The sequence below is a fragment of the Hemitrygon akajei genome, chromosome 15 (assembly GCF_048418815.1).
Source record: "Hemitrygon akajei chromosome 15, sHemAka1.3, whole genome shotgun sequence".
NCBI classification, from domain to species: Eukaryota; Metazoa; Chordata; class Chondrichthyes; order Myliobatiformes; family Dasyatidae; genus Hemitrygon; species Hemitrygon akajei.
The window spans coordinates 46436521-46454484 of NC_133138.1; the positions used below are offsets into that span (position 1 = coordinate 46436521).

Below are 17964 nucleotides of genomic sequence, written 5' to 3' on the forward strand. Positions count from 1 at the left end.
AGTTGAGTAGAAGATGAACTGATCTCCAAAAGGCATAAAATAAAAGATGAAACATTCTTTTCAACATTTTAAGCAACACTAGTGTATTATTTTTGTTTTGTACAATTTTAGAGTGGGAAAAAAGGAAAGAAGCACCATGCAAAAGTTTGGGCACCCCAAGAGATTTGAGCTCTCACATAACTTTTACCAAGGTCTCAGACCTTAATTAGGCTTGTTCACAAACCTTGTCCCAACAATAAGCAGCCATGAGCTCCTCTAAGCAGCTGTCTAGCACTCTGAAAATTAAAATAAATTATGCCTACAAAGCAGGAGAAGGCTATAAGAAGATAGCAAAGCGTTTTCAGGTAGCCGTTTCCTCAGTTCGTAATGTCATTAAGAAACGGCAGTTAATAGGAATGGTGGTGGTCAAGTTGAGGTCTGGAAGACCAAGAAAACTTTCCGAGAGAACTGCTCATAGTTTGCTTTGCTAGAAAGGCAAATCAAAACCCCCATTTGACTGCAAAAGACCTTCAGGAAGATTTAGCAGACTCTGGAGTGGTGGTACACTGTTCTACTGTGCAGTGACACCTGCACAAATATGACCTTCATGGAAGAGTCATCAGAACAAAACCTTTCCTGTGTCCTCACTGCAAAATTCAGCATCAGAAGTTTGCAAAGGAACATCTAAACAAGCCTGATGCGTTTTGGAAACAAGTCCTGTGGACTGATGAAGTTAAAATAGAACTTTTTGGCCACAATGACCAAAGGAATGTTTGAAGAAAAAAGGGTGCAGAATTTCATGAAAAGAACACCTCTCCAACTGTTAAGCATGGGGGTGGATCGATCATGCTTTGGGCTTGTGTTGCAGCTAGTGGCACAGGGAACATTTCACTGGTAGAGGGAAGAATGAATTCAATTAAACACCAGCAAATTCTGGAAGCAAACATCACTCCGTTTGTAAAAACGCAGAAGATAAAAAGAGGATGGCTTCTACAACAGGATAATGATCCTAAACACACCTCAAAATCCGCAATGGACTACCTCAAGAGGGTCAAGCTGAAGGTTTTGCCATTGCCCTCATAGTCCCCTGACCTAAACATTATTGAAAATCTGTGGATAGACGTCAAAAGAGCAGTACATTCAAGACAGCCCAAGAATGTCACAGAACTAGAAGCCTCTTGCAAAGAAGAATGGGTGAAAATCTCCAAACTGGAATTGAAGGACTCTTAGCTGGCTACAAAATGCATTTACAAGCTGTGATACTTGCCAAAGGGGGTGTTACTAAGTACTGATCATGCAGGGTGCCCAAACCTTTGCTTCGGGCCCTTTTCCTTTTTTGTTACTTTGAAACTGTAAAAGATGGAAATAAAAAAGTAATTTGCTTAAAATATTAAAGAAATGTGTCATCTTTAACTTTATGCCTTTTGGAAATCAGGTCATCTTTTACTCACTTAGCTATTCAGAGTAACAGAAATTTTGACCAGGGGTGCCCAAACTTGCATGCCACTGTATCTGGTACATAAAACACTCATAATATGGGAGAGAATGATTTCCTGTAGTCCGTTCTCCAGCTAAAAGGTGAAAGATAGGAGAGAACATGTGAAAATTGATACAGTCAGCCCTCCTTATCCACGGGGGATTGGTTCCGAGACCACCCCCCCCCGTGGATACCAAAAATCGCACATGCTCAAGTCCCTTATTTAACCTGAATCAGTGCAATAGTCTTTAGGATCTAGTGGAATCCCGGACTTTATTTAACATGTTCAAAGTGATGGGCATTAGAACCTGGCGTAGCTCTGAATCTGTGGTGTTTCTGTTGACGAAAATAATCACGATCGTGATTGAAAATAAGGTGGAAATAATAAAGCAATTGGAAAGAGGTGGAACGCCATTGGTCACTGGAAAAGCGTTAGGCTACAGTCAGTCAACGATCGGAACAATTTTAAAGGAGCATGTGAAAGGCCCTGCCCCGATGAAAGCTACGATTATTACTAAGCAACGCAGTGGTTTAATTATTGGGTTTTGGGTTTTTGATCCTCACATCAACCCGGCACAGTGGAGAGCGCACTCCATAGCAATCTGTCACTAGGTCGAACTCTGGAACTTCCCGAGCCCAGCGCTGAAACATACGTTCTTAAGTGTTTTATATGCATAGAAAGGTAAAATATATACTATATACGAATGCAAACATTTGACTAACTGACACTAAATAATACCGGATGTACCTGTTCCGACTTACTTAGTAAGAGAACTTCCGATTTTTTTCGATCCCGATCCATGATAACCCACTCCCATCCTCCCATATACTTTAAATCATCTCTAGATTACTTATAATACCAAATAAAATGTAAATGCTATGTAAAATAGTTGTTATACTGCATTGTTTAGGGAATAATGACAAGAAAAAAAGTCTGTACATGCTCGATCAACAAGTGCTGGAAGAGCACTTCTGGGTTTTCGCAATCCACAGTTGAATTCGCGGATAAGGAGGGCCGACTGTATATCAAGAGTGCAGAAGGCATCATGTTTTAAGAGAAAGGAATCTCAAACACAAGATTACAAAATGCTTCCAGGTGAATACACTGTTGGACATCCTCAAACATTAGATCAACCTTTGTGAAAACAGTTTGCACTGGTTTTCTTCAAAGCATGCTCAAGTGCAGTGCATGGTGGACTTTCCATTACTAAACAGGTTGAAGGTTCTCCATTTGCATGCCAGTGAAAGAATACCCAGAAAAGTCTTCATTAAAGAAAAGCACATACTTAGCATGCAACAGGAAAATGATAGGGGAAAAGGCCACACAATAACTTACAGCCATCAGGAGAACAGGCCCCTTAAAAAACTGTGAAGAAAATAATATTGAAATAAACTAATCTTAATATGCAACAAATGCATTCAATTACTTTTTTCATGTAAATAATCCAAATTTTTCCCCATTACAGAAATCACTACAAATGCATGAATATGCATTAGAAGGATTAAACTTATTAAAAAGATCAGATCAGATAGCTATACAAATTATTATTTTTTCAAACAATCAAACACAGAGGTTGGGACTAATATCTAGTTAATAAATGTACCTTGTGTTACAAATTATTTTAGTATTATTATTTTAATTGGTGGGTAACAGCTGGGACCAGCAATCCATTTAAAAAGTTAAAAACCTATAACATTATTTTTTTCTTACCTTCCACAACTCCAACCCCAACACTACTTCGTCTTGTGTTCATGGGTGCCACAAAAAACCATTCATTTATTTTGTAGTTATAAGCCTCCACTGATGATAACCCTGTTTAACAGGGAGAAAACAGTATATCACTTTCAGAACTAACAGTTAACACAAATGTAAAAGGTAGGCCATCATTATTTCTTACCACGCTGGACAATGATGAATGAGAATATATCAGGATTAAGAATTCTACTAAGTGAAATGAGATCAAACCTGTGACATTGGATTAAGTGAGAATCATATCCAACTCTTGTGCAGGGTCGCTTTAATGTCAGATGTCTAAAATCTTTCTTTTGATTAATAGTTTGTTTTAATATTGTTTCATAGGCACAAATACAATGACCTTGTGGACAAACAAGAAGTCCTGTAAATACTGAGTTCAGATGTTCAACTGAAGGCAAGCTAGGTGCAGTTTACTTGAGCTTTCAGTTCATCCAATTCAATTATATATTTTAGTAGTCTTTGAAGATTGAAAAAGACTTGCTTCCATACTGATTCTGAGGTAATGATTAATAAAGGCAAAGTGAGACCTGCAGTTTATATCAGAGAGGCACGAGGTGTCTGATGGGGCATTGGACTTCTTTAACCTCTTTCCAATTAGGAGCAGTGGCAAAGATGTATCCAGCAGGCTGCTATTGCATCAAGGGCCTTCACATTATTTTCCTTCTAAATATTTATTAATAAAATATATATATTTTTGCAAAAGATTGTTTGTACATATATAATATTATAATATACAAATACTGCAGGTTCGTCTAATTAAGATCACAATTAAATGGTTATATTTGCAAGTGAGACTAGACAATAGAGAGAAGGGGAAAGCAGTTATGTGTGGCACAGTAATGTAGCGGCTAGCATAACATTTCACATCACCGCCAGTCTGAGTTTAATTCCCGCCACTGTCTAAAGAGTTGTACATTCTCCCCGTGACTGCATGTGTTTCTTCTAGGTGCTCTGGTTTCCTCCCACATTTCAAAGGGCTTATGGGTTAGGGTTAGTAAGCTGTGGGCATGCTATGTTGGCTCCGGAAGCATGACACTTGCGGGCACGTGCTTGGACTGTGTTGGTCATTAATCCAAACAACACATTTCACAATGTGTTTGATGTCTCTATGTACATCTTAAATCTTTAAATCACAGACAATCCATTAAAGAGCTCAGAAACTTGCATATATTTACTGTCTGCATGCACTAAATTTAATACATGACATTTTAACCTTATCTGCAAACATTTAATCCACTTTGAAAATGGATACATATACACTATTGAGACAGCAAATAAAAGGCACAAGGTTGGTCTCAGGTATAAGGGAGCTGAGTTTTTAAGAAAAGATTAGATAAAGGGCATTGTTCTGTTAATGCTGGTAGAAATAAACACCAAGTTACTGGTGATATGAAGACATGTGAACAATAAATCTTGAGGACTGGTAACTGAGGACTCTTCATTAATGACACACTAAAATTAACTACATGACATCTTACAAGATCATCTGGAGCATAACTTTGAGGTAAACAAATACATTAAATTGGAATATAAAATAAACTATTGAAAAAGATTAAATTCGGACTTCAAGAATTCACAACCCTTGGAATAGGCTTTTGGACCAGCTAATTGAGAAGTCTCAAGAAAATTTATGTTAAAGTATATGTTTGGAGCAATTGTAGCTAGACTAAGTAGCTTCTCTCATCTGAGAGAATAACATAATTTGAATGACATTAGAGGTTCTTTTATACACTTTTACTGAAAGACATAATTACACCTCCCGATTCTGGTTCCATAACTGTTCTAACCTGGCTAGAATATGCTGCATTTTGCAAAAGCAAAAGCCGTTTGTCTGAACTTTGGTTAGTCACAATGAAACAATGGTAACCCAGAGAAAAATTTCTAAGTGGGAGCTTCAGAAATGCTAGAAACAAGATCACCTCCAAGATTATAATAACACTGACAAGCATTCAGATCAGTCTTATCACAATCAACACAATTTCATTTATATAACATTTTTCATAATCTTAAGTTATGAAGCCTGAAGTCCCACACTACTAGGTTCAAGACATAACTTCCCATTAAACATTTGGTTCTTGAACCAAACAGCATAACCTTAATCATTCCAACACTATGAACATTTTGATCGCTTTAACCTAAAATGGGTTTTATTTTCCTTTATCCTAATTGTGCTCTTTCATGCAAATTGGGTACAATTTGTTTTTCTTCTGAATGCTGCTTAAATAGTTCAAAGTGCCTGTGACAACTGCTTCAGCTAAGTTTTCATTGCACTGTGTATGCACGTACTTGTACATATATTAATAAGCTTGACTTTAAGGTGTCTACAGTCAAAAACTGATTTGTATCGTGTGGTCATGATTATAAGGAACAAAGGATATAGAGTAAATTCCTGCAAACAATACAATAAATAATCAAACAATAAACAGCACCCTACCAACACACAATATCATCACCTGCCCTTCTCCAAATTTTTTTTCCCAAAATGCAATGGGTATTTTTGAACATGCAGTTAGGCATTTAGCTTAACATTTCAGACAAAAGACTGTGTTTCCTATTCATCTGCACTCCAGTGTTGCAGCTTAGATTTTCATGCTGTAGTTCTGAAGAAGGACCTGAATTCTCAAGTTTCTCTTTAAAAGCAAGAGCAGGTGGCAGAAATTAAGTACTGTTAAGCAGGAATTACACAGATACCCTAGTTAATTAAATGCTACAAAGAAGTGAATTTCAGAAACTTAATTTTATGCCTGTTGCTATAAAGAAGATGTGTACTTTTAATCATTAAAATAGCATTACAAAATGAAAATGAACTAAATGGAGAAATATCAAAATCTGTGATGATATTTCAAGGATAACTAGCTTTACCTGTACTTCCATCAAATCCACCAACAGCATAGAGGAGATCATTTAACACAGCTGCTCCAAGAGTACTACGCCTCTCCTGCATACTGGCAATGGACGTCCACTGATCTTTTACTGCATCATAGACATCCACTGTCCGAACTCTCAAAGACCCATTAAATCCTCCTACAGCATAAACACGACCACTCATGAACACAACACCTGGGAAGGCAAAAAAAAAAACAGCAAATAAGACCATCAGACATAGGAGCAGAATTACATCATTTGGCTCAAGTCTGTTCCGCCATCCCTTTTTCCCCTCCTCAGCTCCACTACCCAGCCTTCTCCCCGTAACCTTTGATGCCATGTCCAATCAAAAACCGATCAAGCTCTACCTTAAGTACCCAACAACCTGACCTCCATGTTTGCCTGTGGTAATAAATTCATCACCCTCTAGCTAAAGAAATTTTTCCACATCTGTTTAAATGGACACCCCTCTATACTGGGGCTGTGCCCTCTTGTCCTAGACTCCCCCACCATGGGAAACATCCTTTCCACATCTACTGTGTCTAGGCCTTTCAACATTTGAAAGGTTTCAATGAGATCCCCCGTCACCCTTCTAAATTCCAGTAAGTATAGACCCAGAGCCACCAAACGTTCCTCAATATAACCCTTTTGTTTCCAGAATCATCCTTCTGAGCCTCTTTTGAACAGTCTACAATGCCTGCACATCTTTTCTTAGACAAGGAGCCCAGAACTGTTCACAATACTCAAGCTGAGACCTCGCCAGTGGCTTACAAAACCTCAGTATCATATCCCTGTTCTTGTATTCTAGACCTCTTGAAATGAATGCTAACATTGCATTTGTCTTCCTCACCACCAACTCTACCTGCAAGTTAACCTTTAGGGTAGTGGTCACCAACCAGTCGATCGCGATCGACCGGTTGATCTTTGAGACTTTCCCAGTAGATCCCGGGGAAAAAAATGAAAAATGCGCACCAGGCAGAAAAGACCCGAAGCAAAACCCTGCAACCCGGAAACAACCTCTCCCCACAAACAGCGCTCCGTAGCGAGAGCACCGCTACATCACCATTATCCTAATCGGCATCAACCTGTCTTTATAATGCTCACATTACAACACTTCTGCCCCTTTAAATTCCAACATTCCCCAAATGTAAAAGAACTGGGAAACAAAAAACAGTGGTGTCATTAGCTTGCGTACCTCTGAAACTTGTACTAGTGTCTCAGTAACAGTTTATCAATACAAAACACCTGAAAAACGTGGCAGGTTCAACAATCAGTCTAACAAAGGAAACTGTCCATTCAAATATTCAGTCTGTCAGGAGGTTTGCGAGGGCTCTGTGCTGCAACAGATGAAAATTATTAAATCTAAGTACAGGAGCTGTCTTACTGACAGACACCTCACTGACTGTCTGTAGTTATAAGCCAAAGTTCAGGGAACTAGCAGGAAGTATTCAGCCCCAAGTCATCACATTGAGTGCAACAGACAATTTTTATTCATTTATTTTTCATGTTGAAATAAAATTAAATAATGAAACATAGAATTAAAGGTGTTGTAATGTGAGCATTAAAAAAATAAGTACAGTCGGCCCTCCTTATCCACGAGGGGTTGGTTACAAGATCCCCCGCGTATACCAAAAATCACGGATGCTCATTCCCTTATTTAACCTGTCTCAATGCGGTGGTCTTTCAGACCCAGCAGAACCCCACACATTATTTAACCTGTCTCAGTGCAGTAGACATTAGGAACCAGTGTTGCCGCTCTGAATCTGCAGTGTTTCTGTTCACGAAAATTATCACGATCACGTTTGAAAATAAGGTGGAAATAATAAAGCGATCGGAAAGAGGTGAAACGCCATCGGTCACTGGAAAAGCATTAGGCTACAGTCGGTCAACGATCAGTACAATTTTAATAGAGCATGTGAAAGGCCCTGCCCTGATTAAAGCTGCAATTATTACTAAGCAACACAGTGGTTTAATTATTGAAATAGATATGTTTCTGAAGTGTTTTATATGCATAGAAAGGTAAAATATGTACTATACACTAAGAAAAATGTTTGACTAACTGACGCTAAATAATACCGGATGTACTTGTTACAACTTCAAATCCGACTTAAAGACGGACTGAGGAACGGAACTCATTCGTAACCCAGGGACTACCTGTACTTTAAAGTCATTTCTAGATTACTTATAATACCTAATACAACGTAAATGCTAAGTAAATAGTTGTTATACTGTATTGTTTAGGGAATAATGACAAGAAAAAATAGTCTGTACATGCTCAAACAATAAGTGCTGGACAGAGAACTTCCAGGGTTTTCCCAATCCGCCGGTGGTTGAATCCGTGCATGCGGAAACCGCGGATAAGGAGGGCCGACTGAAATACCAATTAAGATAATGATAACATAGCAACATTCCCGCTACGGAAAGCCGCCTGCAAAGAGAGACTGCTTCTGGGGCTGTGGGGCTCCACTTCTGGTCCCTTCTGCACATGCTTGTGTCTAAATGATTTAGTAGGTCGATCTTGCCTTTCACTAAGGCCAAGGTAAGGGATCTTGGGCTTAAAAAGGTTGGCGACCACTACTTTAGGGTGTTTTGCACAAGGACCCTCAAGTCACTTTGCATCTCAGATTTTTGGATTTTCTCCCCATTTAGAAAATAGACTGCACATTTATTTTGACTAACAAAATGCATGACCATGCATTTCCCAACACTGTATTTCATTTGCCACTCTCTTGCCCATTCTCCTAATCAGTCTAAGTTCTTCTGCCACCTACTGTTTCCTCAGCACTACCTGCCCCTCCACCAATTGTCATATCATCTGAAAACTTAGCAACAAAGCCATCTATTCCATCATCTAAATCATTGATATACAGCATAAAAAGAAGTGGTCCCAACACCGACCCTGCTGAACACCACGAGTCACTGGCAGACAACCAGACAAGGGTCCTTTTATTCTCACACTGCCTTCTACCAATCAGCCAATGCTCTAATCATGCCAGTAACTTTCCTGTAATACCATGGGCTCTTAACTTGGTAAGCTGCCTCATATGTGGCACCCTGTCAAAGGCTTTCTGAAAGTCTAGATATACAACATCCACTACATCTCCTTTATCTATCCTACTTGTAACTTCCTCAAAGAATTCCAACAGGTTAATCAGGCAAGATTTTCCTTTAAGGAAACCATACTGACTTTATCCTATCTTTTCCTGCGTCACAAAGTACTCCATAACCTCATCCTTAATAATTGACTCCAACATCTTCCCAACCACTGAGGTTAGGGTAACTGGTCTATAATTTCCTTTCTGCTGCCTTCCTCCTTTCTTAAAGAGTAGAGTGACAGTTGCTATTTTCCAGTCCTCTGGCACCATGCCAGAGTCCAATGATTTCTGAAAGATCATTTCTAACATCTCCACAACCTCTACTGGTACCTCTTTCAGAACCCTAGGGTGCAGCTCATCTGGCCTGGGTGACTTTTGTACCCTTAGGTTTTTCAGCTTTTTGAGCACCTTCTCCTTTGTAATAGTAACTGCACTCACTTTTCTTCCCACACTCCCTTCAACACCTGGCACACTGCTAGTGTCTGATGCAAAATATTCATTTAGTTTATCTGCTATCTCCTAGTCCTGTTATTATTTCTCTGGCCTCAGTTCCTAGCAGTCCTATATCCACTCTTACCTCTTTTTTTTACATACTTGAGAAAGCTTTTACTATCTACTCTGATATTGTTTGCTAGCTTGCTTTCATATTTCATCTTTTTCCTCCTAACGATTCTTTTAGTTGCTCTCTGTAGGGTTTTTAAACCTTCCCAATCCTGTCTTACCACTAATTTTTGCTTTGTTGTATGCTCTCTCTTTTGATTTTACATTAGCTTTCACTTCCCTTGTCAGCCATAATTGTACTACTTTGCCATTTGAGTATTTTTTTGGTTTTGGAATACATCTATCCTGCACCTTCCTCACTTTTCCTAGAAACTCATGCCATTACTTCTCTGCTGTCATCCCTGCCAGCATCTCCTTCCAATTTACTTTGGCCAACACTCCTCTCATACCACTGTAATTTCCCTTACTCCACTGAAATACTGCTACATCAGACGTCACGTTCTCCCTATCAAATTTCAAGTTGAACTCAATCATATTGTGATCACTGTCTCCTATGGGTTTTTCTTTTAACCTTAAGCTCCCTAAACACCTTCAGTTAATTACATAACACCAAATCCAGTATAGCTGATCTCCCTAGTAGGTTCAATGACAAACTGCTCTAAAAATCCATCTTGTAGGCATTTAACAAACTCACTCTCTTGGGATCCATTTCCAACATGATTTTCCCCAGTCTACCTTCATGTTGATATCTCCCATGACTATCATAACATTGCCCTTTTGACTTGCCTTTTCTATTTTCTGTTGTAATCTGTGGTCCACCTCCCAGCTACTGTTGGGAGTCCTGTATATAACTGCCATCAGGGTCCTTTTATCCTTGCAGTTTCTTAACTCAACTCACAAGGATTCAACATCTTCCAATCCTATGTCACATCTTTCTGCTGATTTGATGCCAATCTTTACCAGCAGAGCCACGCTACCCCCTCTACTGACCTTCCTATCCTTCCGATACAATATGTAACGTTGGACATTCAGCTCCCTACTACAACCATCTTCAGCCACGGTTCAGTGATGACCACACCATCATAACCAACGATGTGTATTAGTGCAACCAGATCATCCACCTTATTTCTTAATAGTCCATGCATTGAGATAAAACACTTCAAGTGGTGCATTTCTACCTCTTTAATTCTGCATCCCTAACTCACCCTACTAGCTGCAATTATATCCTATCATCTGCTTGCCCCCCCTGACAATCTGACTGCACGCTATCTTCACCATTTTTACCATCCATCCTATCCTGAGTCACTTCACTCCGGTTCCCATCCCCCTAGCAAATTAGTTTAAATCCTCCCCAACAGCTCTAACAAACTTGTCCGTGAGAATATTCATCCCTCTCGCATTCAGGTTCAACCCGCCACTTTTAAATAGGTCATTACTCCCCCAGAAGAGATCCCAAGGATCCAAGAACCTGAAGCCCTGCCCCCTGCACCAGCTTCTTAGCCACACATTAACTTGCCAAATAAGGTGCAGAGTATAAAATACTGTAGTCTCTCTAAGCATTTTCAAGATATTGTAATTTATTTCATGTTCTCCATTTTTTCCTTTTTGTTCTGATTTTAACCTTTTTTTTAAATTGTAAGGATAATGCATTCAGTACTTTCTCAGCAGTTTCATGCTATATCAGTATACAATGCAAGCTATTTTGTTCAATGAATTATTAGTTAACATACGCTTTAGAGATTTGGAATTACAGATAATTAAATAGCATTATACAAGTGCACAAATGAAGAGAAAGAAAAACACTTGCTCTTATATTGCCTTTCATTTCATTACAGAATTATTTACACTATAGCACATGCAACCACTCAGTTTAAAAATTTGTCACTATAGGTATAAGCAGAACCTTACAAGTAGACAGATAAATTATTGCACAACTAAGCCAAGTTTAGTTTATGAAATATAATTCTTATGGCATAGAAACAGCTATTTAACCTAACAGATAACAATGCTTTGTGACATTTAATCAAATTATTAATGTAATCATAATATTTGACTAAACTGAATTCAAGGATTACTTATAGTTAACATACTTACCTGCTCTACATCTTCTGGAAGGCAGCTCTGCTACTTGATTCCAACGATCTTCTTTGAAATCGTAGCACTCCACACTTCGTATAGCTTTGGGTGCCTGACCACCAACTACAATCATAACCTGCAGTCAAGAACAGAATATCTGTGATATAATATAAAGTACTATAAAGCATTGAATTTTTTGTGTAGACAGAATATTTTATTGCAATAACTGCTATTTATGACAAAAATCAGAAACAGTTTTTACACAATACTAATTCATTTCACGTATTAAGTAGCCACACATCTAATCCATGGCCATCTAATCTTACTTAAGTTATCAAAGATCCAATAGGCAATTTTCTACTAATATTGCATTATAAATGTCAATCCTTCAAATTTAACACATCCATTTGTAAAATAATCATTATTAGAAGATCAATAACCAATATTCCTGCTTCACGAAACATGACCGTTATTTTCCTTTTGCTTCCCCCCCCCCCCCCCCCCATGCATTTCAACGGTTCTATTAACTCAAGTCAAACATGATGGGGTTAAATAAATAAGGAAAAGATATTACTACTAGCTGATTGTGCAATGACCAGCAGACAAAGATAAAAGCAGTGGGTCAAAAATACAGGAGGAAGGGAGTGGGATATGATCTTGAACTCACTGCCTACAAGGGTTGTGATGAGTCAGTCAGGGTTTCCTAAGGAAAGTTGACAGCCATGTAAAATAATTTGTGGAAAGAGAACAGATTGAATATATTAATCTCCTGAAAACAGGCAATGGCTCAATGGCCAACTGACTTCCCCCATGTCATAAAAATTCAATTGCTTCGGGAAGGTAATCCAGAGAGTAGCTAGAGTGGGACACATAATTATTACTTAACTTACAGGTATACCCCAAGATTCCATTGATTAATTATGGTAAAATAAAAACAATCTGCATAAAAGTGCATTTGATGGAAAAAGTCAACTGTAGTGATGTAAACTTTCTTCCTTGAAAGGGGGCTAGAGTTCAAGGCATGGATTTTGTTTTTTTGACACTCCTAGTGCATTACTTACCATTCTGATTCAATTGCAAGGAAAATCTAAGAGAAGTTCCACTACTCCAATTAACAATTTAGTGTCCACAAATATATCCCAAGCTTCCAGTTGCCTGCCACAATTTCTCCAGCCTACTCTGACCTTTCTGTGACTTCCTGCATAAAGCAGTCATGAGGATCCACCCCTCATCTTCCATCTGGACATGCTTCAACAATCTGGACTCTCAAATTGTCCAACTTCCAACAATTAATTTTCAAACAAGAGAAAATCTATAGATGCTGGAAATCCAAGCAACACACTCAAAATGCTGGAGGAACTCAGCAGGCCAAGCAGCATCTATGGAAAAGAGTATTGGCAACGGTTCAGGGCAAAACCCTTTGGCAGGACTGTTCTCTGTTTCTGTCAGAAGTTTCCAGCCCAAGTGTAATAATGGTTCAGTTCTTCTCTCTCCAAAACAGCCCAACCTGTCAGGCATGTGCTGCAGCCCTACATTTCACAACTTCTATATTCCTTTGTATGCTTACTCTCATAGTCACCAGATTGTAGCTTTAATGTTCCTTTGTTCAGATCCTCTCTCCCCAACTGAAAATACCATTTTGTTTATTGCTTATTCCTTAGGCAATCCTGGTCTCACCTTAGTAATATTCCCTTTGTCTTATCCATCCCTCCTTCATCCTCCCTGCATCTTACAATTAATGTATTTTCTCTCCTTCCCAGTTATGATAAATGCTCTTTGACTTGAGACATTGATACTATTTCTCTTTGCACAGGGCTGCCTGATTTGCTGAGTGTCACCAGCACTTTTTTTGTTAGCATTATATGATATTTAGTGCCCTGTGACATTTATCCCTGGAGAGTGAATGTCTTGCTCTTACATTCTCTGAGCACAAGTATGCAGTTTTATTTCCTTGGTGTCTACACCATATTCCACTTAAGTACACTAAAATTAAAAGACAGCTCACCTGAAAAATATTTCACAATGTTGTGTCATTGTACTCTACTCAATAGATATTTCATAGAAGTTCTTTATGAAAACTGACTTACCGTGTGACCTGACGCAGGAGCTAAAAACACTTGGCATAAGCAATTTAAGTCAGGGTTCCCTAACATCATTACTATCCAAAAATAATTTTAGTGTACTGTATCAGATGACAAAAACATTCAGTAAAACCTTATCTGATGCTTGGAAAAGACATAGCATGTGACAGTGCTTTCTCAAAGATAGTGAGCCGGGAAGGCTTGGAGCTCAAGGAGCTGAATACAGGTTTTCTTGATGTTTGTGAAGGGTGCAAGTATAAACATCCGGTTCATAAAATTCCATAGTTCAAAAAGCTGTATCATCAGAGGATCCATTGTGTTTTACACTTTGCCCCATTCTTTCTCTTGTTAGTGGTATTTTGTTCTGCTGACAGAGATGGCAAGAATTATTGAGCAAGTCCTACATATTTACATGCGACTGATTGGATTTTTGCATCAGCTGACAGAAGGCATAGTGAAGTTTGCAATAGAATACGTGTTAAGAGTTGCCTGATGAGAATAGCATGATGTTAAATGCTGTTGTTTGCATAACTGGAAGTAGAATGAGTAGTTTGACAACCCATGGGCTAGATGATAATAGATAGGATGGAGAAAAGTGAATGATTAAAAATTCTAGGGGAGAAACAAGAAGAATTGTAACAAAAAATATTGCAAGGTAACAAGCTTTTTTCATCCATCTACGAAGTCAATCAAGTGCTTGTTGCAATATAGTTAGGTGTTCAGGTAGTGACTTTGGAGACAATAGTATTGAAAATTCTCTTTATGCATGATGGACACTTTTTTGGAATATCCTTCCTCAGGTAACTTAAGAAAATTCCTTCCTCATCCTATCACTTCAAGTTCAACAGTAATCTGGCTTTGGCAACTGCCAAATCAAATCTCCTTTCAATGCACCACTGGTAAAAACAATTTAGAAAGTGATCTTACTTGAAGAGATGCATTCCCATGTTAATTATATCTCAGGTTGACCAGCCAGACAAAATACACAAGTTTCTTTTGCAAAAAGTTAGATAGAAAACTTATGAGATTCTAATGCAAATTGTGGGGAGGGTACAACTAAAGTTAACATTTCTGGCACCATTCACACAGATATGTACCTTCCAGAGTTAGAGTTGGAATCCAGAATAAAAACTCTTGCATGCTTCCCCAACAGGTTGCCATACTTATTGAAAACAATTTCAAAATCCTTCCTGGCTCAAAACACCTAAACTACTGAGACCCTTTATACCCATAATATTTTTGATTTCCAACATTATCAAAAATTACTTGGAGATCTTGATTAGCCAGGCAAGTAGGCCAAAGAATGACAAAGGCATTCACTTCAGATCAGTGTAAAGTATTGCATTTTGGGATGTCAAACCAGGGTCCTAAGGAGTATTGTAGAGCAGAGACACTTACAAGTAAAAGTACATTGTTCCCCAAAAGTGGTGTCACCGCTAGATAGTGTGGTGAAGAAGCTCGACAAACTAGCATTCATCAGCCAGGGCATTAAATTTAGGAGTTAGAACATTACTTTGAAGTTGTACAAGATATTGGTGAAGTCATAACTGGAGTATTGTGTACAGTTTTGGTTACCCTGTCACAGGAAAGGCTTCATTTAGCTGGAAATAGTGCAAAGATTCATGCGAAAATTGCCAGCACTCAAGGGCCTGAGAAATAGGGCAAGGTTGGGCAGACTAGGAATTTATTCCTTTGAGGGTAGGAGATTGAAGGGTGACCTTATAGAGGTGTATAAAATCAAGATGGTATAAAATAGGCTGAATGCACACATTATTTTTCACAGGGAAAGGAAATCAAAAACTAAAGAGCATAGGTTTTAGATAATCAATCAGAATGAGGTTTACTGTCACCAGTATGTGTCATGAAATTGGATAACGTAACAGCAGCAGTACAATGCAACACATGATAATACAGAAAAACCATAGAAATATATATATTAAAAATATAGAGAAGGGGAAGATTTAAAATGGAACCTGAGAGGCAATTTCTTCAAGCAAAGGGTGGTGCATATATGGAACAAGCTTCCAGAGGAAGTGATTGAGCAGATACAAGAACATTTAAATGACATCTGGATGTGTACATAAATTGGGAAGGCTTAGAGGGACATTGGTCAAATGCAGAAAATTGGGACTAACTTAGATGGGCATTTTGATTGACACAGACAAATTAGGCAAAGGGCCCGTTTCTGTGCTGTATTACTTTCTGACTCTAAAAAATTGCATCAGATCAACACAGTTCTTGGAATAAAATAATTCACTGCAACATCTAAAAATGCTGAATCAATTAACCAGGCTGGACTGCAAAACATTCACAATTTTTAACTAACTTTTTTAGTACAGAATACAAAACAGGATCATACAAAGTAAATTTATTATCAAAATTAATAAATAAGATTGCTGCTTTGCTGTGACAATGCTCCGTGTAGATCAATATCCACATGGTGATACTGGTCTATAAAACTAACCTATCCCCATCCTATAATCTCTTTGACCCATTACCATCAGGTAGGAAGGTAGAAAGCATCAGGACTAAGACTGCCAGACTGGGTAACAGCTTCCTTCCTCAGGCTGTGACACTAATGAAAACCTTGCCATCACCAGGACAGTGAGCTGTTTACTGCAGTTACTGCTTACTGTTTAATCGTGCTAAGCACTACACACACTTCCAATTACAGTTTATTAACCTGTTTTGTTAATATATTGTTTTATGGACTGTGTGAGATGCATTTTTGCGGGTGCACATGGTCCAGAGAACGTTGTTTTGTTTAGTTGCATATATGTAGTCAGATGACAATAAACTTGAAATACTTCAAAAGACATTGTAGCCAATAAAATTAAAATCCAATGCATGTTATTACCTTTAAAGCAGCCTTTCTCAACCTTGTTGCCTTGGAGGAACTCTTGAAATAATTTTCAGGTATCATAAAAATTACTATATCTACAGCTTAGCATGATCAGAAATTGTAGATATCATAATCCAAAAATAATTGTCAATGCTCTTTTGAGTAGAGAATGAATTTTTAGCCAACCTATCTTGAAAAAAAGATAGTTAAGCTTAGCTTACCTTCCTTGAAATTACTCTTACAGAAATTTTAGGAACTCATAAAGCAAACATAATAAATTTCTCAATTCTGGGTCAAACTTGAGATAAACACACACAGATTTCACCTTCAACTGAAATGAGCTGATTTCTATCCTTGCTCTTGATGCTTGTTAAACAAAAAAATAGCTTGCTCACACACGTAAGAAGTTGAAAATTGCAGCAAAATGCTTATTGCTTTCCTATGAATGGCAGGATACCCTTCTTTCACAGAAACCCTAAATTTGTCCTGGGGCAGGTCAGTAAATTTCATCTTGAGTGCATGATCAGAGTGCAGCTCACAAAGTTCGTCTTCTCCTCTCAAAGTCAAGTTCTCAGGTTGAGCAAAAGATTCAGAGAAAGGGTCCCTCACTCAGTCTTACACTTGTGTTGAAAGAGAGGAAAAGTACTGTTCAATTTTGTTCTGCAGTTCCTCCAGGTGGTTTTCAATAAGACTCGAGACTTTCTGATATCCTTCCTCACTCTCAAACCCAAGCAGCAGTGGGAATATTTCAATATTTCCTTTTGCAACATGAATTTTCCAAAGATTCAGTTTTCTTTTAAATCCAAGAATCTTGTCACTTCAAGTCAAAACATTTTCTCTAAGGCCTTGCAGAGACTTGTTCAACTGGTTCATATGATGAAAAATGTCTGTTAAGTAGGCTAGTTTCTGCAGCTATTCTTCATCGTCAAAGCACCCAGCAAAATCTGGCCTACTGTTTTCTTGAAAGTACTCCTGCAATTCACCTTTCAGCTCAAACACCCTGCTGAGAACACTTCCTCTGCTAAACCACTGGATTTCTGTATGTAGCAGAAGATCGGTGTGCTCTTTGAGCTGGTTTTCAGTTTTTTCAACATTCTCCAGTGAACTGGTCTTAAAGCTACTAAATAACTTGTTTCATGAACCCTTTTACTGACTATGACTTTATTTTCAAAAGAGTTCATCTGTTTGCTTTGAGATTCCAACAGTTGTTTAAAATAATCAGCATGTTTACGTGTCAATGGCTGTGATTTGTAGTTAAATGTCTTTTCAATTTTGTTGCAGCCATTGTTACA

General features: G+C 38.2%; 1 protein-coding gene across 3 annotated transcripts in view; it reads right to left on the reverse strand.

The window, feature by feature from the left end:
- Positions 1-17964, reverse strand: part of LOC140739311 (kelch-like protein 3) — a 101361-nt gene that overhangs the window by 7626 nt on the left and 75771 nt on the right. For all 3 annotated transcript variants that reach the window (XM_073067480.1, XM_073067478.1, XM_073067479.1), the window contains 3 exons: positions 11768-11885; positions 6075-6272; positions 3168-3269 (listed from right to left, as the gene is read on the reverse strand). In XM_073067480.1, the coding sequence (XP_072923581.1) occupies positions 3168-3269; positions 6075-6272; positions 11768-11885 (418 nt within the window). The remainder of the gene's footprint in view (positions 1-3167; positions 3270-6074; positions 6273-11767; positions 11886-17964) is intronic.